At 44.1% G+C, this 25,630-nt stretch overlaps 1 protein-coding gene across 1 annotated transcript in view; it reads right to left on the bottom strand.

Moving 5' to 3' along the window:
* Nucleotides 1-6,582, bottom strand: part of CDK14 (cyclin dependent kinase 14) — a gene marked incomplete at both ends in the record, with an annotated part of 270,287 nt that extends 263,705 nt beyond the window's left edge. Inside the window, 2 exons of the mRNA XM_082479618.1 lie at nt 144-175; nt 6,492-6,582. Coding sequence (XP_082335744.1) covers nt 144-175; nt 6,492-6,582 — 123 coding nt within the window. The remainder of the gene's footprint in view (nt 1-143; nt 176-6,491) is intronic.
* Nucleotides 6,583-25,630: the final 19,048 nt, after the last annotated feature.

Below are 25,630 nucleotides of genomic sequence, written 5' to 3'. Positions count from 1 at the left end.
GAAAATGAAAATATGTTCAAGCAATATACGTGCATTAACACATACGCATGTCGTAATACTACTATCTATGGGTGTCTTTTAGCACTAGTGAGAAATACTAAGGCATACCTGGACTACATCAGGTTCAAAGATATTTAACCTACCTCATCAAAGCTGCTATCTTCTTTCTTCAAGGCTTTAAAATAAAAGGAAAGAAGAAATAGTTATCCATACTGCATTTCAACGAGCACAAAGTAACTAACACCAGAAAAGAGAAAAACAGAGCAGCATTTTCCTGTTATAATAGGGAAAGAACAGGGTGGTATGAATAACAATTTTACACTCAAAACCTGAATCTGTAAATGGAACGTAGGCCTGCACAGCGTGTTTCCAGGAAACTAAATTTACATATTTATGAAAAATATTATCCTCTCAGGTTAAAGAAAATATGAGTTCGCAAGTTGTTTGGTTTTTTTTATTTTATTTTAATTCCTAGTGAGCGTGAAAACACTTTATGGAGAGCCTGACTGAACTTCAAAAAGGAAAAGTATAATAAACACCTAACCATGTATTCAGTTTGTCAAGTACTAAACCTTTATGAAATAGTATGCATTGTAGCATGCTTTTTTCTTTTTCTTTTTTTCTTTTTTACAATATGACTTACACTAAAGCAGAAGAGATTTTTGTCTTTCTTACACTGTTAACTAGCAATTAATCAACAAAAAAGGAAGAGGAAAACAGTACAGAAATCACGTGAACTAGTGAAGCATGAAAATAAAGACACGAATAGTTCTGAAGTTGTAGCAAAGATTAACCTGATGAAACGTTTTCCTTTAGCAAACTGGGTGTCTTTACTGAGATGTAAAGAAACTTGTTTTTTCCAAATCTGCATTGTACTGTCTCAGTCTGAAGGTAGGAGACTCTGCACCACAACCAGACCAATGAGGGACTGTGTACTGCACACCGTGACCTGAAAGAGCTCTTCATTTACTTCTCCTGAAGAGCTAAAATAAGACAAACCATTGCACTGCGGATTGCACTATTTCTTTTCAGTTTAAATCACGAAGGTTTGTAATTTGAGGGAGGTCACCTGAATGACCGTACAGTTCACGTGACGCTGCCCCAGAAGGCTCCCTCTTCATCACTTAAGCAGCATAATGTTTCTTACACTTAAAACGCATTTATGTCTGCAGGAGATAAATACTTCAGCACCTAGCACGGTTGAGGATCTAGACTCCAGTAGTCTCTTTGCTCTTTTAGATGCTCCTTTTGCCTTCAAATCGCTCATAGTTTCTAACCCACCACCTCTTCCAAACACTGTCTTCAGAAGCAAGAGCGTTATTAGCTTCAAAAAGAAAAAAAAACAACCAACCAAACAAACAAACCCAAACCTGTAATTTAGCAGTATCACAGGCATAACAGAGGCAGGACATCACTGCAAAAAGTGCTGCGGCTCCACAACCTCTGCCATGGACAGCGAGGCACAAATCCCAGTTCTCCTTGTACAGAGGAGCAGGGATGGTCCAGCCTTCCTTCATTTTCAAATCCCCGTTTCTTTGGGACATGAAACGTGTCTTCCCTCAAACCTTTGCAGATGACTGTTTTACAATTACTCATCTAGATTTCATGCTCAGTAACAAAACAAACAAACAAAAAGCCCACCACAAATCCTGGGATTTTGCTGAGGAGATTTGAGGCACACATTATGCATTTTTATCATGAAATGCATTTTTATGGTTTTGAAGGCCAGACAAAACGTTTTCAGACTGCCAATCCTAAGTATCCAGAACTATGAGTCAGGACATTAAAAAAAAAAAAAAAATAAAAGAAAGAAAAAACCCAATGTGTGGAATACTTTTCAAGAAGACACTTTTAACCTTTTCATTTACTTTTAACCTTTTCAGGTCACAATGACATAGGAGCTATAAATTAGGATATGACACACCTAGCTTATGCTGGCAAGCTTTTGTCCTTTACCAAACACAAGATTTTCACATGTCCAAAACACCCCAGGACTAGCCAAACAACAGATGACCAACGAAATTCACAATGTAACACAAAAACAAGAGAAGGGAATCTTCTTTGACTAAAAGAGGTTTTTTAAGAACCTCCAAATATAAGAATATGAGAGTTTTGGCCACTCATTTAATCAGATTCTGTTTAATAATAATGTCACTCTCGACCAATTCACTACATAGCATCTTCAAAAGAAATCATCAAATCAGCATATTTTATACAACAGATTATATTAGAAATGTTTTTTTCTCATCAATGCAATCCTTTTCTTTTTAAGCCATTTAAAGACAAGCTTTGCTGAACTTAAAAAATTAAACTGTTTACAAATGAAGTTCTCATTATCTCAGGTATGTGAGCTATGTGAGTGTACATTAGAGGAGATTAGTGGAGATAACCTTTGCATTAGTGAGGAGCTAATAACAAAGCCCAGGGATGCTCAGAAGGGCCACAGATTGCTTTCAGTGCACTGTGAGCAATCTCAGCGATGTTTTCTCCCTCTTTCTTTCTTTCTTCCTTCTTTTCTTTCCACCCTGGTGTTAGTCTTTGACTAATGAGATTGCATAAGAAAACAGCAGTTAAGACAGCGTGAGCTGAAGAAATATCAAAGATGATTTTGGTACTGTATGAACTTCAACACATGCATAGCCAAGAACTCTTTACGTAACTAAAAGATGATGATAATTTTATAAAATTACTCATTAATTTTAATTACATAATTATCAAAGAACCAAACCTAATAAAGGTTTAAATGCTGAAATAAACAGTGAGTCCAGTGAATCTCTAAGAGTTGATTAACATACAGTATGATATGTTCGTTTATATGGACAACACAGTATGTTAGCAAGGAAACCAGAATTTTTAAACTAATTTGGATGTTTATAAAAATTTATAGGCTGCCAGAAACCTATCCATAACAAGAAATCTGTACTTTTTTCAGATTCTTAGTAATGTAAGTTCTTTATTGTGAGCTAAATTTTAAGAGGGACACTCCTTGAACCGCCAGAAAACTTCTGCCAGGAGAAAGGGTGCCTTAGCTGCAAAGAGAGTTCATTTTTCTAGAACTGTGAGCATGTAATTTCTGCAGTAAAAATCCATACTGTCTATTTTAGAATATTAACTTGTGTTTGGCACCATAGGCCATATGCATTTCCTCCAACACACCACAGCACCATACCATCCTTTACCAGACTTGCACACAGCACAAGGCGAATGCTCAGAATGAAGGCTCAGAGATGGACATTTTCCTGCATCACATTTTTCAGCTCAGCAAAATAAACATTCTCAGCACCAGGTACACTAACAGCTATGGGTTGGATCATAATTTTGCAGGATGAGTATGAATAATACACCCTCTGCCAGTCTCTGGGTGTAGTGGCTGGAAAGCATCAGTTCACAGTTAAGAGGATGGGCCAAGTCTACTTGAGGCTACCGTTGATACCATATAAGGGCCCTTTTCTGTGTCCCAGGGACAACTAAGCTAGTTTTAAGGATATCTCCCCTTTTATATAAAGATGCTGGGGAAATAGCTTCAAACATTACTTAACATCCAGTGGCACGCTGTAAAAATAAATCAATAAATCCATTATAAATACAATATAATGAATAAATTAATTGCTGATTTAACCTCTCAAATAGAGAGGATCACATTGTGGGGAGAAGGTGGTCCTCAAGGCAACTTATTGAGCAAAAAAAAATAACGCTGCCAATGACAATTAGGAAAGATTTCCACAACTTCCGTATCTAAGAAGCTAACATAAACTTTGGTGTCAAAATGAAGGGGTCTTGTAGTGTTGGAAGAACTGTATTTGGCAGCTGGGATGCCGCCAACACAGGGGGGAGACCTAGCAGTGCCTTACCATTCCAAAGATGGCCATCAGGTGTGTTCCCTACTGCAGCATGTAAAAGTTTGACTTGCTAATTATTTGGCTCAAACACCATGTTACTCTTGTAGCATTTACATGGTTATGCTCGTGATGCTATATTGTGCACTTAAACCTATGAAAACACATAAATTGCAGCAGAACAGGAAAAGTTAAAAGAGCATCACAGTTATTTATAATAAAGCACAACTGAACAGATGACTGACAAAATTCCAGATTAGACACATATTAAATTAGTAATTTTCTGATCTCACCACGGAACCACCTTTTCCAAAAACAGCTGTAAAACCAGAGTGACGAATACCCCAGAAAGACTTCTTCTAATGCAGTTTTGGGTTTCTCGCCTTCATTTCAATGTAAGAGTTAAGTACAGCACGTGTTTTAACTGAGGATTTCCTGGTATGCAAGTTAAGAGTTTTTTAAACATAGGCTTGCTTTGCCTGGGCTTATCTGTGGCTCTGGGTATCAGGGAGTGGACTACGTTCAAACCTCACACCGATAAATAAGAGGGGTTTTGCTCAAAGTACAGTTACCAGAATGACGGTCAAAATACTAGAGCATCTGAAGCTCGAACAGTCTTGCTGGTAGCAGCTGAGTTTTAATCACAAAACAACCACCACAAACAAACAAACAACCCGGCACCCGACCACACTGCTGCACATGCACAAAGAACTGAAGGAGCTGGAAAACATAACAATCCCTGAACCTAAAATCAGGTGAGAGCTCCCAAGAAAACAAAAAGGTTGTTTAATTTGTGAAAAATGACAGAGATTATCACCCAGAGCCAACTAAAACACGCAGAAATTACCAGCCAGAGGGGCCTTGTTCCCTAAAAGGCATTAACGGGACTGTCAGTGTTACAATGTTACAACAAAGCAGCATCCTCATTCAAAATATTTTCTTTGTTAATGACTTCCACCATTAGTAAAACCCTTCCAGGGTTCTGTATGAGAGTGTCTCTCTGTGTCTATATATACACACACAGACACGTGACAGACCAAACACCTGACTGCCTTTTTTTTTTCCTCAACAAAAAAAGTTAAATGCATTTTCCAAGTTTAAGACTGACGATAGGTGAAACCTATTTTCATATGGGGACAGAGAGATTTATAACTGTGATTTGACATTCGCTTCACAAATGAAACTTGGCATTGACCCTTGAAACTCTGGTTTACAAATATGAATGAGCTTTTCTCAGTCTTTTTCATCTTGCAGTAGGACAACAAAAGATACATGATTTCAAACGCTATCCTATATGTGAAGTTTGCAGTCCTTAAAAGCTAAAGGTAATACATTGAATGTATACACAACATGGTAAAAACTACAATGCCCATGTACTTTCTTGCACCTCCTTGGTAGGGCTACAGAGGGAGAACCAAATGCCACAGCTCACAGCGCAGGCACTTCACATCCTCTCACTGGGACAAAGCAGCTCGGAAAGTTGACTCCCATCCACCAGCCAAATCGACTGTAAGGGAAAAATGCCCTGATGGGACGACCGATGGGTGAGAGCTGTGGAAGGGCCCTTATCAGGTAGGCGCTAGAGAGGGTCTGCAAGGATGGGGGCTGCTGTGCCCGCTCACCCAGCCACTGCCCGGCCTTCCGGCAGTAGAATCATAGAATGGTTTAGGTTGGAAGGAACCTCAAAGATCATCTAGTTCCAACCCCTCTGCCATAGGCAGGGACACCTCCCACTAGCCCAGGTTGCTCAAAGCCCCATCCAACCTGTACCTCCAGCTGCTCTGCCCAGCCAGCTCAGGGACACCACACACCTTCTCCAAGGTACCTTCTCTCCCCGCTCGATGCTGTCAGTGGGAATTAACACTCTAAACAGTGAATTAAGCAAAGTAGTGCCAAAGACCAAGAGAAACACCAGCCCCAGCAGACAAGAACTCTTTGGCATTGTTCTTGGTAACACATTCGACTGCAAAATAAACTGGTGTCAAACCCAAACGTGATGCGGTGGTACCGGGAGACAAGACGCTCGGCAGCAGTGTTCCGACAATGCTATCTCAGGATGCTTTATGTTAGTGAAAGCACGACAAGACTTCGCAGCAGATGACAGACAGACTTCTTTTGTCTGGCCTCCTAAATCCCTGGGCCGCCGTTATCTGCCTCAGCATCTCATGCCTCAACTTAAAACAACGTGCAGCCTGAACGAAAAATAAATTACCAGAGCTGCAACAAAACGAAAATAACCATTTGGGTTTGTTTTTTTTTTTTTTGCCAAGGTTTCTCTTCGGCAACGGGGGCAGGCTAGCCAACTCTCGCGTATAGTTTTGTTTTCCCTACGCCTATTTTGGGCTAACTCCATCGCAGACCCACGCAGCGCTGCCGGGGCCGAAGGAGCTATTATTTTCCCGAGCTTTCTTCCCGAGAAACGTTTTTCGGAGCCGGCGCTTCGTGCAGCGCTTCAAACCCACCCGCCCCACCGGCGACCCGGCGACCTCCTCCGCCCGCCACCGCCGGCCACCCTCGCCCCTGCCCGGCTGCTGCTCGGCGGCGGCGGCGGCGGCCACGGCGAAGCCACTCTCCGCCACCGGGACATCCCCTCCACCCCCACCCCCCGCCCCGGGGCGCCGGGCAGCGCCGTCGGGGTGCGGGCGCAGCGCTCACCTATTCGCCCGAAGCTCTCCGACAAAGTTCGCCGCAACTTTTTCATCCTGCTGATCTTCTCGGCGGACTGCGAGTCGATCATGTCACACATCGGGGGGCGACCCCCCTTCCCTCGGGCTCGCCAGCCGCCACCCCCGCTTCCTGCCCCCCTCCCTCCCTCCCTATTCCTATTCCTCCTCCTCTCCCCTTCCCCGGCTCCGGGGCTCCCTCCTTGCCCCGGGCAGCCGCCGGGCGCAGCGGGACAGCCCCGGCCCCGCCCGGGGAAGGAGCCCTACGCCGCCGCGGCTGCTGCTGCTGCTGCTGCTGGGCTCTCCGCCGCCGCCGCCCGCCTCATAGCCCCGTCCCGCTCCCTCCCTTCCCCCGGGCAGAGCCAGACGTGGCGGGGAGGGCGGAGGGGTGCAGAGCAGCGCTGAGGGGAGATGGAGGAGTGAAAGGAAAGTCCGGCGAGAGGCTGCGGGCACCGGCGGAGGGAGGGACAGAGGGAGGGTGCGCTGAGAGAAAGGAGGAGGAGGAGCCTTGGGCGGGCAGGGGAGCCCCGCGCCGCGGCCGGGGGGGAGGCGGCCGGCCCTGCCCGCGCTGGCAGGCGGCGGAGCCGGGCAGGGCCCCGCCAGCCCCGCGGCCGCCCCCGCCCCGCCTTTCCCCCGGGCGGCGCGGCGGGACGGGGCGGTTGCCGGGGGAGGCGGACGGGAGAGGAAGCGGCGGCGGCGGGGGCGTGAGGGGGAGAAGGCGGGGAGAGCTGGGGCCGGGCCGGGCCGGGCCGGGGGGCGCAGGCTGCCTCCGGGCGCGTCCCGAGCGGAGGGAGCGATGTGGCAGCGCCCGCCGGGAGCCGCTGAGGAGATGGGGGGAGCGACGTCTGTGGTGGCGTTTGGCGGGGGAACGAGCGAAGGCACCGCGCCCGCCCGGGGGTGTCGGCGCCCCGCGCCGTCGCATCGGGGGCTCCGGGGGACACGCTTGGCTCTCCCCCCCGGAGCCGGCAGAAGTCCCCGGGAGGGGAGGTTCGCTCCGGGCCCAGGGCGCCCTGCGCTCTCCCTCGGGCCGCGGCGCTGAAAGGCCGGAGATGGGGGGGCGTGTGGGTTTGGGGATGGAAGAAGGCGCCCTCCCTCCCTCCCGGCCTAGCGTTTCGGGTGGGAGTGGGGTGGGATGATGGTAGGAAAAGGGGCGCCTGGCCCCAGGGGCGCACCCGGGCCTCCAGGTGGAAGCCCTGGGCTCCTCTCCGCTCAAGGGCTTGCGGCACAGCCAGATAATATGCCTTTGAGCGCGATAGCCTGACACTTAATGAGTGTGGGGAGCTTTTGATCTCATTAACTCAATTGAACCGGCGTTATTGAAAAATAAATCAGTTTAACCCATCAAGATGGATGGCCGTGTCTAGTCTAAAATATAAAGTAGGTACTTTTCAGGAGCAATTGCGTGTTAGGTAACACGTTTTAAAACCCAGGTTTGCGTGGTTCAGATTGTAGTTTAATGCGTGTTATCTGGTTAAAATGAACTTGGGTTTTAATGAGGCTACTTAACGCAATTTACTGGGATTAGAGGGTGTCCAAGCTAAGGGTTGTTAACTCAATTTTAGAAGCACATTTGTCTAGACAGGTTTTCAGGTGAGTTGGGTTCGTCTGCAACTCTAAGCTCTGGGATCGGACCTTTATATTAGGATGCAGTAAGGGTGGCAGGTGGAAATCTATCTGTTTTCTACTATAATCTACTATATGTGCCTATGTTTGTGCCTCTTCTGGCATACAAGATAATGGGGAATTGTCCTGCTATATAGCAGTACAATAACGCTGGTAAAATGTCTTATGCACAACCCCTGAATCTACAGACAGTCTGATAAAAAGGCTTTCAGAAGTGCGAATCCTGTTGACCCTGTTAGCACCTTTGAAATAGGAGCTAAAATGGCACTTTTAACATTGGCTCTGTCATATAATGGAAGGAAAACGAGAAAGGGTGGAAGCTGAAATGTTGCAGAGAGCAATGCCAGGAGAAAGATATAAAAATTAGGAAGAAACAGACAAGGGGGCTTGAAGGAGAAGGGCAGCGAGGACCCAAGCACTGAAGGATATTTTATTCAGTCACTGCAAAAAATGACATTTAAGTCCTTAGTAATAGCAGATAGTTTCATCTTTGTTTAAGTCTGACATTAATATTGGTAAATATTCCTGCTCTGCATGGAGAGGAAAATGCCATCATCATAAATAAAATATTCTGGTCCAGGAACCAAAACTGACTTTAGCATCTGAGCCCTTCGCACGTTGCGTGCATGCCGTTCACGCAGGGCAGCCCTGCTGCCGGGCTGAGGCTTGTACCAACACCGCTGTAATTCAGTCTGGGGCTTGCTTCCAGCAATTGGGGATATCATTTCTGAGAGCTTCTGAGGAACCTGTAATCAACTGTCCTTAACTGATAGATGCTGTATTACCTGGTGAATTAGCCTAGATACTAGCACCTAGTGACTTTGGAACAATATTCCCGTTTTTCCCCCTATTTCTAGGTAAACTATGACTTTCTCACTTGTGGAGGACAAGCCTCCGCCAGGCTACTGCAGTGGGTTCACCTTTCTTTGACAGAAGCTCAGGCAGCCTAGAATTTCTGACAAGCATCTGGCTTTGCAGCTGCTTGGGAGTGAGCTACAAGAATATGTCAGGGTCTTTTAAATCAATGAAAATTTTGCCTTAATTAGACATCCTTACAGTGCCAGTGAGAGAAACCCAGGCCTCATCTTCTCAAAATTGTACGACCTCAGACAGCAGAGATGCTACACGGGCTTTTCCCACCACAGGAAGGATGAGCTTGAAGCTGTGCACAGATCCTCAAACTGCAGGCTGCAGTTTGTGTTATTCTTCCCTCAGTGGTCTTTAGTTGACAGAAATATTTCTGTTAAAGCCCTTTTTTCTGTCCCCCACCCAAACCTCTTCTGTTTCCAAGGGCACGAGTGTTGAAAATTCATTGAATTCAGGAATGTGGCATCACTTTTGTAGCTTTGATCGAGCTCGTAAGCTGGGGGTTCTTATTCTTCCTCTCTGTATTTCCATCACCCATCTCAGGAAACCAGTAAAGCAGAAACGCGCAATTAGCAAACCACAGAGATAGCTGCTATTGTAATGATGACGTTTTGCTTCCTTGTAGGGGCAGGCTTTCAGCTCTGTTTTTATGTTTAAGCCTTGCAATTTGTGGCATAAGAAAATTAGCACCAAAAAAAAAAAAAAAGCTAAATAATATTGCTCTTTGCTGCCTTCTTCCACAAGCCTCTACCAAGTTAAAGCATGTTTGCATTTAATGGGGCATCTGGATTATAATGAGCCAGGCACTTTATTTACAGCGTCCTTTCTCACGTCAACTCCCCAAAGATACACCCTAAATAAAAACCTGCTTGCAGTTACTTTACGACCCCGGCATCTCCTTGCCTGGCTTTGGTAAGAATTCGCTACAAATCCTGACCTCTGCCGCTGCCACTGAGTCATGCTGAATCACTCTGCAAATGGAAGGATTATCAAGTGCGGGAAAAATATTTGCCAAGATATCACTTCCAACTTGGACAAGAGGAAACATTTGCCTCTGCGCGTCCCGCGAGCCAGTGAGCCTCATCATTTACGCGTTTCGCACGGAGGTATGGGTTGGAATTGTTATTTCTGAAGCAGGGGAGGCAGCAGGGCTGGCAGTTTGTTCATTATTGTGTAAAATAGCATATTGTTTGAGGCTATAAGCGGTGCGGTCGTGGGCCTGGAGCACGGGGTGTGCCAGCAGCCTCCTTGCTGCAGATGGAGCAGCCACGGTTGCCCTATTCATTACTTGCAGGGTAAGATGAGACAGCAAAAACTAAATCCGCGATGCGTGGGGCAGATGGTGGCTCAGGGTGTGATGCAGAGCTGGGCGCTTTCCAGAGCTCAGGGCATTTGCCGGTGATCTTACAAAGTGATTTTATGTGGTCTGAGCTCTCTCTAAAGCCCAGTGTTTGTGTCCCCCCCCTCCTTAGGGGCTCTTGAAAAGAGTGTACTTAAGTTACATTCCCGGGCCAAGCGTTTGAATTTTTGAAACCTTAGGAGCACATAAACAAGCAGTGTGTGTTTGTGGACAAGATGGTTAATGCCCTTGGTTTGGAGTGTTACCTGGGCAGAGCAAGCCCTCACCTCAAGTGCCTTGCCCAAGGAGAGTGGTGAGGCTCTCTGGGGGGACAGAGTAGTCAGCGTAACTCCTCCAGGGAGAGCACACCTTGCCAGGCCTTCTGCTGCCAGGATAAAGGAGATCTTCATAAATCTCCCTGGCTGGAGATGTTCTCCGTTAGGCCGGTCTGCTCACCTTGGAAAGATCTCTCTCTGCTGCAGCGTCTGGGACCCCCGTGCGAGGAGCTGTGTTGCTTGTTAACACAGCAATCCTTTCGTGACCCTCTGGTGATGAAGATGGATGTAAAGTCACATAATACCCCTCCCTCCTCTCCCTCCCCCGACAATCTCACTTTCACTTGTCCTCTAGTAATACTCAATCCGAGATGACTGTTATCCAAAGAGAAAGCCAGGCTCTGCTAACACAAACGGTGCCGTATCCTTCGGGACGTGACCTTTAAGCTCTACTAGCAAAATGCATTAGTGACAAAAATTAAACTTTGTCTATAACAGGAGAATAGTACCTGGGTAATCTACGTCCACATCATAACTTGTCCCCCCAAAAAGCTCTCAGAGCTGACATACCGTGTCAATTGCCTTATTGGTGATTGTTATTAAATCCCAGTTTTTATTAACCTGTGGAAATTTCCCCTGTTGATATCCCATGCGTTCCTGCTGATGAATGGAGGGCAAACAGGCTCAGATGTTGCCTCTCCAGCCCGGCTGCCATTGCCAGACCCTGCTCCATGGGGTAGGAAGGGATGAGTTCGGGCTCACACATATGTCATTCCAAAGGTGCGATGGGAAGAGCGTGGTTTTCCTGGTACCTTATGGCCAGCTGCTGGTTAGAGGTGACCTGCTGAACCACCCGTGGTTTCACCTCTCCGGTACCCTCTCGTGGTCACTTTATTTCATGTACTAATGTGTGGGGTCACTTGTTTTCTGTTTCATTCTTACTTTATACCATCAAATCAGGGGTGAAATGGCTGCAGGTGGAACACAGCATCTTTAACTTTGATGCTTGTAGTTCCTGTCCCTGCTAGGCAGCTTTCTCATGGCATACACAAGAACACTTTCATTTCTAGGGAAGTACGAGCTCTTTCCGGTTTGGCCGTGACACACAGTTGTGAGTTAACCCCAGCAGGCAGCTGAGCACTGCACAGCTGCTCGCCCACGTCCCCCACCCGCAGAACTGAAGAGAAAAGGAAGAGCAAATGCAAGAAAACTTGTGGGTTGATAATTTTATAAGCGAAAGAGAAGTGGAAGAAGAAAGAAAATGATAAACAAGTGTTGCAAAGGCAATCGCTCACCACCTCCCACAGGTCTTTAAAGCAGCGCCCAACCTGTTCTTGAGTGAAAGATGACTAACCTACCTAAATCTGCTCCTCTTTGTTGCATTTCTGAGCATGCCATTATATGGAATATCTCTTTGGATAGTTCGGGTCATCTGCCTGGTTGTGTCCCCTACCAACCTCTTTTGCATCCCCAGTCTATTCACTGGGGGGGCAGGGTGAGAAACAGAGACGGCCTTGATGCTGTACAAACAGTGCCCAGCAATAGCTGAAACATTAGCATGGTATCAGCATCGTTTTGGTCACGGATCTAAAACACAGCACCATGCCAGCCTCCAGGAAGAAAATTAACTCCATCCCAGCCAGACCTGGTACACGCAGATGGAGAGAAATCACACTGGGGATACAGAGTGGAGAGAAAAAAAATCAGAAATTACCACACATCAACTTCAAACTAATAAAGTTATGCAAGTATTGATTATAAACCTAAAGCTTTTGCAATGTATGCTGCTGTATAAATTGTGTAATCTCAGAGATTCTGCTGGGCAAGTATACATACGTTAGATTCGCAGGAATTTATGAGCTGAGATGCTTTCCAGTTTAAGATCACCTGGCTACCTAGCAACGCAGCATTGATGCTGAATGTTGTTTCTGTGAAATAAGTGGAAAAACCTTTTAACGAGCTCATTTTCTTGTGCCATCTTGATAAAAGTCTAGTAAAAGAGAAAATGGGATTTAAAATGTAATGGCCTCAACCATTGTGATAGCAGATCCCAATGTTTTGAAGTCACTGAAATGTTCAACAAATACCCTCATAATGAAAATGATGCAAAATGAAACAGCAGGAGGACTGAGGCTGATCCATTTAGATACACTCAAAAAGCATGTGTGAATCATGTCTTTTTATCATAAATATTGAATGAAGGGTGTTTACTGTAACATCACGACTTTTCTTTGCAGCAAAGTCCTTGGCTTTCATCAAAACTGGAGCACTATTTGTACAACTCGAAGGTCTGTGCCTGTATGCATACAAAGCCCAACTGACTTGGGCTGGAAAAATACGATACTTAACATTCACACCAGAGGACATTTCTCATGGCCAAGGGTCCTCTCCTAGGTAACCCATAATTTCGAAATCACATAGGCACACAAACTCAGTTGACTCTGGGTGTGAATATTCAAGTGCTACATGTAAAATTATAAACCCGTATGCTGATATCTCATGAAAACAAGGTTAAAAGATTAACCCCACTTTGTTTCTAGGATCTCTCCAACTTTTTGTTGGTTTGGTTTGGGATTTTTTCCCCATTTCTCGTCTAGTTTAGTCATTTGCAATGACTATCATTTAGACCAGACGTATTGGAGAAGCATGTTAGAGAAGCAGCATATTGGATGGACTTCATTTATTCAGCTCTCTGTTCCTTTTTCATAGAATCATAGAATCGTTTTGGTTGGAAGGGACCTTTAAGATCAAGTCCAAGCATCAACCTAACACTGCCAAGTTACCATTAAACCATGTTCCCTAAGTGCCACATCTACACGTCTTGTAAGTACCTCCAGGGATAGTGACTCCACTACTTCCCTGGGCAGCCTGTTCTAGTGCTTAACAACCCTTTCTGTGAAGAAATCTTTCCTAATATCCAATCTAAACCTCCCCTGGCACAACTTGAGGCCATTTCCTCTTGTCCTATCGCTTGTTATTTGGGAGAAGAGATAGACCCCCACCTCGCTACAACCTCGGTTCAGGTAGCTGTAGAGAACATTTTAGACTGCTGTAATCTGTAGGATGGAGCATAATGGGAATGTTACTTCCCCACGGAGAGAGAAACTCTCCCCCCAAAATAATACAAAGCATTTGGAAGGGTTATACATGAAGGGCTGCTTTGTCAAAATGGAGATCTGCCCTCTTAACATGAAAATCTAGATGGACTTCAGGCACGTATTCAAATGTCACTTGATTTTTCCACTCAGCTCTATCCCAAAATCAGCACCTAAGCCACTTAAAAACAGTTCAGCCCATATGCCACCCTCCGCTGAGGGAAGGTTTCAGGAACTGTATCTTAAAGTTTTATTTAGTTCCTGTCACTGTGGTAACGAAGCACAGCACAAAATTAAGTACCACAAAATCACAATTGAGTACTCTCCTTCACTACTAGCTTGCAGGGTACTTGGTCTTCATCGAGTCAGCCCAAACCAGTGCTCCGGATCTCTCAATCCGGGTCTTTCTTACGGTGCAGTAGCAGCATAGGCTCTGGTTGCTGTTTAGGGGCCTTATATAGTGATAAAGGGCCTTACGGAAGCAATATCCGTGCAGGTAATGCAGATACAGCGTCTCTGTCGCAAATGTGTTGCAGTCAAAATGTACAATGGAAGACCGTCACAGTAGACGTGAATGTTGGAGAAGGGTAGTACCCATCGTCTGCAAAATGAGTCAGAAGCACAAGGCACAGCGAATTGGCCAGTATGGAGTATATTTCCCAGGAAAGATGAGGTTTTGAGGAAGACGAAAGAGACGCTTTGTGCTTGTTTAAAGCCCTGCTTCCAGGAGTTAGGGAGAAAAAGTATAAAGACATTCTAAGGAAAATTCGACTGAAGAGGAGCTGGCGACACTAATTAGAGGCAGGGGTTGGTGCCACAGCAGAATTTAAGTGCGTGGATTTATGTAATTAGGAGTTTTAAAAGGAAAGAAAAAGCGTGGGTGTTTAATGCAGCGGAAGATAGAGAGGCAGCAGAAAGAAGCAAAGCGGGAAAGAAATACTCAGGATGGTAAGTTGGAAAGATGACCTATAAAACAGGCTTTGGAAGCAGGATGAAGAACTCTTGGCAAAAGTGAAGGCTTGGAGCTTGTGGCAGCCCACCTGTGAGCTGAAGAGGGTTTCAGCTGCATGGAGGAAGAGGAAAAGCCACACTGGACAGGAAGGAGCTGCCACATTTAAAGAGCCTGGACCTTTCTGAAAAATAGTATGTGACAATTCCCTCGGTATTTTTTTAAATAATGCATGGAGTAAATGCTAAAAGGTGAGACCTCCTGCAAAATTAGGAGGAGAAAAGCCCACGTTACTGTATTAAATTTGAGACCAACTCCAGGCAGACCAACTAATTATGGCACTTGTGACAGTCTTGTCAGGACTGTGCTGTGAAAACTCAAGGTGGCTGACCTGTAAGCCAGGTGACAACACAAGTTATTTTAATGAAGTGTCTTTCGTACAAACTAGCAAGAAACAAGTCACAGCAGAGAGCATCTGCATTAGATTTAATGGCATCTTGGTTTGTTTCACTCCAGGTCGCCTGTGCTATCTGGAGTCCATTTCGTCCATTGCCTGAGCACTGGCTGACCAGTACTGCACAGCAACAGTCCCAGCTGGGATCCCGCTGCCTCTTGGAAGAACTCCTTAAAACATACAGGTCTCCGTACGTGATGGAAGAATAGGATCCTGAACGAATACTGTGGAGATGTGCTGGATGGCGGGAGCGCTCTCAAATGGCTGACCGGTCTGTTCAACACATGCATTTTTGAGGTACCAGAGCTGGAGGCAAGGAGGCAAGTCAGAGAGAGGTGGGTGAGAAGACGACGTGAAGACGAAGGCAGTGGACTGGAACCATTAGGCTGGACGTGCAAGAGGAATTAACAGAGATGCAGGTGGAGATCTGAGTCAGTCCAGCGCAGAGAGGAAGGGCTGTGAGCCATCCCTGTAGAGCTGCTAGCCAGAAGTGCACGGCGGCTTCAGAATTTAATGATACTGAGAGGTCTTAGTACCTTGCTGACCTATCAGATTCATTATTGTTGTTGGTCTATATGTAAAGATGGATTATTACAAGAGCCCTCTGCTTGCTTCAGTAATGAATTGATCCCAAAACACATGCAATATTGCAACTAACTTTATTCAAAATTTATAACTTTTGATTATTTATCTTACTGAGAATTTAAAGATCAAATTTAAAACCCACAGATTTCAAGCCTAGTATACATTCATGTCAGCTAACCTCAAGCTTTAAACTAAATACCTAAACTCTTTATCTAATTGATGAAAATAAGTAGGTGATTCGGGACTATTTCCCATTTCTATTTCTGAGTTCACATAATAAAAATTCACCACTCACAAGGTACTTTAGCAGGACTTCATTAACTTGTATAGAATTTTCCAGAATTTGTATTTTATGTTTCTGCTTTATATTGAGACACCTATAAAATGTGATAAAATGGACAGGACTTTCAATGTGATTCAGTTTAATATAGTAAGAGTTTAGAAAGTAAGTAATCCCACGTTACTTACTAAAGTATTTGCAATATTTCTGAAATTCTGCTTGCAGTTGCGATCATCCAGAATGGATGTATCTCTGAGATTTATAAAAGGTGTTACACAATATAAATAAGTGCATATACCCAGGGAAAAAGATCCCTGAGGAGCGATTCCCAAGACAAATTGCCTGCAAGGTAATTTTTTTCTGGTGAAAGCTTCACTTGACAGAGTCCCTGCTAAGAAAAATGTCTTTCAGAAAAAAAAGTGTGTGGGTTATACAGTCCTAAGGAAAGCCCCTGATAATTCCAGCTTCCTGAGTTCACAAGACAAGGCTCTCATAATTGCATGCCATGCTCCAAGCATCCCAAAGGAGGTGACACTAGGCCCTCATTCCTCCACCCCAATTAAATGAAACAAAATCTCTATTGCCTTAGACCCACCTTCTCACCTAGTTCCTCCAGTTCATAGACAGCTACTTTGCCATAGAGGAACATTATATTGTACGAAAAATTAACAGTTTTATTTCTCAATTGCTAGTGAGAACAAGAAAAGGAAACATGGAAAGCCAGTAAATCAGAATAACCCATGTCCTCACAAAAACCTCCTTGGTACTAGAGCAACAGCAGAGAAAAAAAGACTATCAAGCAGAAGAGGAGGGAGTATATTCTGGAAATTCTTCAGGATAAAACAGATTGGTGGTGAAGGATACGGTCCTTCAACGAACAGGAAGATGTCCTCAGCTGCAAACAGCTGCATCAGAATGAAGAAAAGAATACCTCAGTAGTGATACACACCTCTCAGGTAACTTCTTGCTATTTATTTACTGCATGACAGAGATACTGCTGGTGCTGTCTCTCTCTAGATTGTTGATTGTTTTGGACTCAAACCGGCAGCGTTGTTGTGCCCAACCACCACTACAAGCCAGACCCTTCTCCGGTGCGCTCCAAGGGACAGCAACCACACAGCCCCACTGCTACTCGCAGAGCGTTCGCCGGATTCTGCAGCTCCTGATATTGTACAGGGATGGACATTTTCTCTCATTTAACCAAGTTCAGTTTCGGGTGGTGGTGTCTAAATGTGCTTTTTTTTTTTATTGTTTACTAGAAACAGGATGATTCCACAGCATCATTCTATTTTTATTTTTTTTTCACCTTTTACACTGAGGATTAGAGGTTGGCCTTGGAAAGCGATAGCCAGTGACCTAGCCAGGCTTTCTGTGGTGCAGTGTTGTCCAAAGATCATCTATCTTTCCAAACACAGAATTCATCTGCTGTGATTCATGGGCTGTGTTTGATGTCAACAAGAACATTGGTCCCAGTAATGACAAACAGCTCAGGCTGCATCTAACCTTCTGTCCAGCTGAGCAGCTTTCATATTAAGTAAATGAGCTCAGGTTTGTATCATAGATCTTCTGAGAATAACTTGAAGAGACGACTTCCTTTACTGTGTTCAAAATGAATTAAAAAGATACCGAATACTTTGTTTCTTGCTGTAAGTCCCAATTCCCAAGTTACGCTCCTTGGTGCTTCAGTGTGCTCCTTCATTAAGTATATTTTTGTCTGTCTTAATTTGACTGCAGTCATGTATCTACATTTTAGAATAAGGGTTCATCAGGTGATGCAACTAGAAGACAAAAGGAAAAAATTAAAATCTTTTTAATCTGTTTGGTGTACTGAAAAGAACATCAGGAAGGAAAATTGGAATAAAAGACACAGACTTATGGCTTCTTTTTTTTTATTGCTTTGCATCCTAATCTAACTGTGTACTCCTTCAAATGACAGTTCCCTTGGGATACTCATTTAAGAAAAGTAATAACCAATGCAATGATTAAAACCAACATAGCAGAACAATTCCATCATATCTAAGACCCAAGTCCATCAGAGGACTGTCTGATCACCAGATTTGGCAGTGCCTAGCCTGGGGGCATTAAATAGCTTCTCTGACTGATATATTTATGTATAATTGCAGACTTTATACATTCATGTTTTCCAAAGTTAAAAAAAAAAATCATCTTTTCTTTTGAAAGAAAAATCATTCCTCATGAATTAAAAGTAAACCAGCACCGTGCTTTTCTTCAAAGAGCCTGTCCCCCCTAGGTAGTGATGCCGGGCCACGTGCGAGCATCTCCCGCTGCAGCTCCAGCCTGCAGGGCGGCACGCTCCCGTCCTCCCCCCGGGAACCCGCACGGAGGTTGGGGTGCCCGCTCAGTGAGCCGGTTCCGGGAACCGATTCCGCTGAAAATTAACACACCACACCCCAAAGTGATTAATTTTCAGCCAGATGAAGGCTCTGCGCTAACATACCACATGGCCTTCCCCTCTAATTATCTAAACCTGATTTATACTACACTTTAACAAAAGATCTAGAAGTATTTTAAATGCATGCAAATGTGAAAAGAAGTGAGAGCCTAAATTCTTGTAATTCTTTGTGTTCCTTTTAATTCCAGTCCTACAACTAGACCGATAACATACTGTATAGATAACATTTTTAATTTATTCATTATATTCTGATAATTTTTCATATAAGTAATTACACTAATAAACTGGGCGTAGTCCTTTGAAGTTCAATTTAGAAAGTACCATGTTATCTGCATGTAATAAACCTTATGTATCTATCCTCCCTCTTCTACAATCATGTCTAGTGACTACTATTAAAAGCTTTTTAAAATATTCCTTTGCTCAGTTTAATAGGGATTTTTACAATATCATTACACATTCTAATTGGGTGATTAGGGTTTTCATGCCACTTACAGAAATACAGGGTGAGTAGCTGGAACTACTGCAAGTTATGTAAAAAGAAATGAGCTAAAAGGAGAGTAACATTTTTGTACAGACACACACACAGAGTGATGAAAGCCGGAGTTAAGAATTAGTCACAGCTGGCGCAGGGTGCTGCAGCCCAGAGCAAAGCCCTCAAAGTGCGGCCGGTCTCGGGAAATCAACCCACTGAAAAAGGGATTCTCCAAAGCCCCTCTAGGAACGGGGTTTTCTACTATCCCTCACTCTTCTCTGTTCAATTTTGAGAGGGAGAAAAAAAACTCTTGTGCTAGAGGATTTTCTCCATCCCGCCATTTTATTGCCAGTTTTGGACTATCATCAGCCCGGGCAGCTTTGGCTAACCATCGTATTCTACATTTGATGAGGGCACTAGCTCAGCACCGGGATAGCCTCGAATACTCTCCTTTGTCACTTTTGTGGCTCCATGATTGAGCCTTAAGCACCACCATAATGTGACATAGATGTCCATATGTACGTGTGATAATCTGTAGGGGACAATTTATTAACATATTTTGGCAACGTCAAGCACGTTACAGTCTGTTGAAGCTGGTGTTTCTGATTTTCATAGAACATGGACATTTAATAAAGACAATAGTGATCATGACTGAGGGGTTCTGCCTTACACGATCCACTTGTTTTCCTCACAGATGGGAATTTGGTACCAATTCTGGTAACAGGGAAATCGGGAATTAGCTTAGATGCTAACTATCTTCGTAATTTGGGTATGTGGGAGGTATTTGCTCCTTAGAAGTTGTAGTCCAGCTGATCCCACTGACTCAAATTCACCATATCAGTCTACACCCAGTTTTAGCCTCCTGCAAATCAACTTAATTTCCAGGACTGAGCTGAGCACTGAAATGAAGTGTGTGTTTCGGCAGGAGCAGCATACAGCTAGTCATGACTTTAGTACCCCAGGACAGACGTTTGGTCTCTTAAAAAAAAAAGTCTTCCTAAATGTTTTTATTCTGCGTTATTCAGGTATAAAGCTCCCATTGCCATATGCGTAACAGCACATGAAGAAGTAAGTCCTGACGGGACATTTCTGAAAGTGCCTCTAATACTATTAATGAATAAAGAGAAAAGTGCAAAGTGAAACTGAAATCTCTGAAAATAGTGAGATACTTGATTTTGGTTACAGTGTCTGCTGGACTCCTTTGCCACTGTCCCAGGAGAGCTCCTCGCACATGTGAGCTCTTCTGGCCCCCATCTCCATGGGATCAACTCCATGTGGTTTTTAACCCTCCACAGAAACAGGACCTCAAATGTCAAACCAACAGGGCACGTAGGACCCATGCTGACTCACACCAATTTAAAAGCAATGCCTCAGCCTCACTGCGTGCTTTAGAAGCAGAGTTTACTGGACATCAAACCTGGTGACTCTTTGCTGCAGGTAGCTCTGAACTGGAGTTCTACACACTTCTCTGCCTCTTTTCTCACCAGGAAGAAGTAAGCTGCATATCAAGGGGCAAGCTGCATGCCATGTTATATACAACAGGAGCGGATTACTTATTTCTTAAAAAGTAAAAGCTGTGAAGATAGAGTGTCATGACAGGAGATTTCAGAAGATCTGAAACAAACTTTCAGCTTAAGTGGGAGATAAGAGGTCCTTGCAGCAGCAGAAGGGACTTCAAGGCTCATTATTAGATAAGCAAGCAAATACATAGATGCAATAAGCGACAAACAGGGAACAGGAAAGATGATGCAGAAAAAAGGTAGATGTTACAGCAGATTATGAAGTCGTCTGTTTTGCAGAGTGCTCCCTGGTCTCAGCCACCGACTTCTGCTCTCTGAAGAGTTTCTCACCAGTTAGCGTTGTTCTGACACACGTAGGCTAAGATTAGCTCTGGCTGTCAAAGGGATCATCTGCAACTCAACACAAATGGCTTCAGACAAGAGGAATGGAAAGCAGCTTTCAAAACACAAGAAATTATCTCCTGGATCAGATCAGTGCTCCCTTTGGCCAGCATTCCCCTTGCCTGGGGGCATTCAGGAGGCTGACACTGCAGTGGTGACATTTAGATCCTTGGAAAAACACCATCAGACAAACAATCACCCTTGAGGGAAAGCTGAGGGACACAACTGAGACCATGAAGTCTAAAACTCAGGAAGAAGTTGTGCCCCGTCATCCACAACAGCTGGTCTCCACTGGTGAGTACTGAGGGATGGAAATACTTTTCCAGGCCACAAGCTCCAGCAAGAGCCCACTCTGCACATGTTATTGCATCTGTGTGGAAGCATGAGTGAGCCATCTCTTCACCAGTTTGCCCAGAAATGCAACCGTGACAGAATGGTGCCATGCAGATGCCCATGTGCTTCCTCTTGCTTTGTAACTGCAGTGAAAGCAGCATAGCTGCACCAGCAACCCACCTCCCAAAAATGGGGTGAGGCAGAGAGCAGCCCTTGTCCCGCTGGCTCTGGCCGTGTGGTCTTCAAACAAAGCATCAGAGCACTTCACTGATCTGTTGCCTGTGTCAGCTCTGCCACAAAACATGCTTTTTAAAATAAGCTACTCAGTGCTTGTAAAGAAAAGAAATTAGAAGTCAACGGCAAAAGGAATTGCTTTTTAGGGAGAAGATGCAAACTTTGCAGTCCATTCCTCTCGTACTGTCCCTGATCCACAATTTTATTAATGATGTCATAGAGTCTGCAAAGTCCTTTTAGTAGCTCTTTCACTAAAGACAACTAGCTGTACATGAGGTTGGATCATTCATTTTTGAACCTTCAGATCTCCGTAGTCCCGTGGCAGCTAGCTCCAGAAGGACTTTATCTGTTTTAAACTGATCTCCTACTACTTTCATTGAGTGGTTCTTAGGTCTGGTAATGTGGGATTACAGTTCTGTGCTCACCTTCTCCACCGCCTTGATTTCTGTCAACCTCACTCGTCTCTCTCTCCTCAGTCTCCCTCCCTCAAGTCTGGAGAGCTCCAGCCCTTTAGGCTCTCCTCATAAAGCAAAAAGCTTCATGTAACAACAAACTGACACCCCTTCATCCCCTTCCTGCCACTTGGTATTCTGTTAGGGTTTTTTTGGCCACCACCTGATTTCTGAGAATTGTCAGTGATGACTCTCAGATCTTTCTCCTGAACTGCACGTGCCAGTTCCACATTCAGCATGACATAGGCATGGTATTTTTCCTCAGCTGCATTACTTCACGTTTGTCTACACTGAGGCTCATCTGCCCACCTACCCCGCTTTGTGAGGTTTTGCCACAGACTTTGGCACAACTGGTTCTGCATGATCATCAGCAGACATGGAGATCTCACTGCACATCCCCTTCTCTAGGTCACCACCATGCTGGTTAGGATGAGCCCTGGCACCTATCCCTGGAACATCCTAAGGCTAATCTTTCCCATGCTGAAAAACTATTTGCTATCCTTTAACAAGCTTTCAGACAAATTTGGTTCTTCAGTAACCTCTGGTGTGCAATACTGTCAAAGACTTTTTGAAAATCCAGCTGTCTCATACTCACGAGATGGATTTTATCTGTGTGCTCACCGGCACCTTCCTGGAAGCCAGGTCAGGGAGGCAGAGTTTCCCTTTGCAGGTGCCATGCTCACTCTCTTCCATACCCATCTCATTTGTCCAGTGCTTAACTGATCCGAATTCACTCTGTAGTGATCTAGATTAGTGGAAATTCAAGAACATACAAGACGACGACTGCAGCATTAAAGAAAACTTTGGTACTTCTGCAATAAAATAGGCAAAATTGTCACCTTGGAGATTACCACCTTGAAAAGTTGCAAACTCTGTTTTGCCAGGGCTGAGGACTTGAGAGGTCATCTGGTTATAAGAAGTGCCAAGTTCATACAAAGGAAAAAGAAGAAATGAAAAGAAGTAATGGGAGCTTGAAGGACATTCTCCTCGAGGGCAAGAGTGGGCTGTGCGTGGGTGTGATTCCTGAACTGGTGCATGGGAAACAAGCAACTAGGGCTGGTCTGAGAACACCAAGTGCCTGATTCTATTTCAAGCCAGGTGACAAGCTGGGGTAGAAGAAAGGTTGCCCTTGAGATGCAGGTCAGAGGTGTAGTTAGCTCAGGAACTGTGACAGAAACAGTGCTATGAAAATCCACCTCAACTTGGCATAATTAAACATTTCCTAATCCTTTTTGCTGTGCTGCTACTTGACAGCTCCTTGCACAGATTGGACTGAAGGTCAAAGTTAAAAAAAAAAAACAAAACAAACATGTCTCTGGACCGACTGCAAATAACTTTTATCTTTATCCTGCATCTTACTTCATCATGTTAATACACAAACAGATTCAAGCTTACATGGTTCCCAAAGTGACTTTGCTTACTCTATTACCCATTTATCTGCCGCGCAAGCACTTGACTCAAAGTGACAGCTCAAAAACTCTGCCCTCTATTACTTTTTCTTGTTTAGAAGCAATTGCTATATCAGCAAGAGAAAAGTCACTCCATTTGATTAATAATACATACTGATGGTCGAGACATTCAGTCAGAAGACTGATAAACTTGTTAAGCTGCTGAAATCCGTTGGCAGTTTTCTCTGGGTCCAGGCTTCGCTTCTGCCCTTCCTGCTTTGTAGAAGCTCATGTAAAATACCACTAAGTAGTTTCTTTGCAAACTGTGTAAGATAGGTCAGGGAAGTTGGTTATTTTCAGGCAGTCATCCTATAAACAGTAAGCCTGATTATTGATACAGTGAGTGAATCAACCTGGGAATGTTTGATATGGCAATATCAGGTAGCTGCATATCTTGATTTGTATTTAAGATGATAGGACACAACAAAACACAAAAGCAAATCTCATCAACGATGTGCAAAATAAAACACCATTTTTTGACCACTGCTCTATTGTTTCCCCACTATCCATTCCCTTTTGCCTCCCTTCACAACTTTTCCCGTTCATGGATGGTTTGGTTCATTCCCTGCTTGTGCATTGCCCGGTCTTCACCATTTCACCCTGGCTTAAAGCAGCAACAAAGCGTCAGAGTGGAACAAAGAATTTTGTTCTTATCTCTGACATTTAATGTCTATTGTAGGAACTCGGCATCAGAAAAGAAAGTAGAGATTGGTTTTTTGATAACTAAACTGTGTTGTTGAGGACACTTGAACTCACACATAACCAGAGACACATGACAAGAAGACCTAGACGTGAAGATGACAAGGAGTTGACAAAAATAGAGCTCCGTGCTTGAGAGCCACACACTTCTAAATGTTTAAACATTTCATCCTCTCATGCCAAGTCCAAAGCCTTAATGATGCCACAACAAAGACTAAATGTGTTTGCTCAGCCAGAGATTGAGCATGTGAAGCCATTAAAATAAATGAAGGATCTACAGGTTTTGGATTTTGTTGGAAGGTATCAGAATCATGACCCTCTCTTTTAAGTTTTGGGTGAAGCAGCATTTGGGAAATGGTCTCAGAGGATTCTGTCGAGTGTCACCAAGCAGAAACCTGGCTTTAGGAATATTCTGGAGATAATGATACTTCAATCACGAAATGTCACTCTCTCCTACTTTGACAAGCGTTCCCTCCTCTGTCCTCCAAGTGGCTGTTCTAGGACCAGGCCAACAGAAGGGAGAGATCAATTGACAGCAAGCCTGGCTCCGCTGTCTTAGGAAAGATGAGAGCACATGTGGGCCTTGAAAAGCATCCACCCACATAACCTCCCCGATTCACACTTTGAAGCATGGGGCAGAGATGCTGGCTGATTACAGCCCCAAAATCAAAGGTGATCAAGCCCAGAGACAGGCAGGAACTGGGGGCACAGCCATGTGCAGTTGCTGCCAACCTCACCATCTCCCTAGACTACTGACATACCTACTCCTGCCTTCATCATCTCCCCATCATTTCCCCTCATTTTTTTTTCTCTTCACTGTTCCTGTTTGGCCCCTGACACTCAGAAGCAGAAGGGGAAGAAGAGCATGGTAGCTGATTGTCTCCCACATCTTTCTGGACCAATTAAATATGCCTACTTAATAATCAAATAACAATTAAGCAAGACACGGTGCAAACAACTTAAATGGACTCATTATCAAACCCAAGATTTCAGAAGTGGCAAAAAGTATGTTCCAGCATTAAGATAAGGTAAACCAGCATGCTTCAAACTACTAAAATTCTCTTTACATAAATAAATGACACCCAGCAACTGACCCATTTGAGTTTTGAGTACTGGAAGTTCCATTCTGTGGAAAGAAACACACACATTTTAACTTCTTCATTTCCAAGACTGCTCGTCTTTTCAGATAGTGCTTCACTACTAAAAGTAACGTGCAAAACCTACTAAAATAAAAAGCGTAAAGACAGAGGAAAGAGATAATAGAGTGTGAATGAAAGGGAAGTCTAAGAAAAAGAGATGATTAGCAGAGCTATTATGGCTCTCAGGCGTAGGTTATGCCATTTCCCTACCTTCATTTTGTTTATATGTTGCATCCCTTCGATCTCTTTTGTTGAAAAAGTGTGGAGGAGGGGAAGCTCATACTGAAAATGATAAATGCCGTTGTTCACACACCTGAGAACCAAAGATATGATGTTACCCTCTTTCTACAGCTGTTTTCCCAATTATTTGTGGCTACACTGAAATACAAAGACAAGCAACTTTTCTATTGATAAGCCAAACACAGTATTTCTGTAAAAGTAAGAAATACTGACATACAAAAAAGCAGAGAAGGCTGCAATAAATACATTGAAAGAAGGATATTTTCCATCCAATTAAGTGCTCCAATGAACACAGAAAAAGGTCAAATATTCTAAGAAGTCTGAGGATTGTTT

The sequence above is a fragment of the Vanellus vanellus genome, assembly GCF_965231255.1.
Source record: "Vanellus vanellus genome assembly, chromosome: 2".
NCBI lineage: Eukaryota > Metazoa > Chordata > Aves > Charadriiformes > Charadriidae > Vanellus > Vanellus vanellus.
The sequence above is the reverse complement of the archived record's forward strand: the minus strand, read 5'-3'. Positions and strand labels throughout refer to the sequence as shown.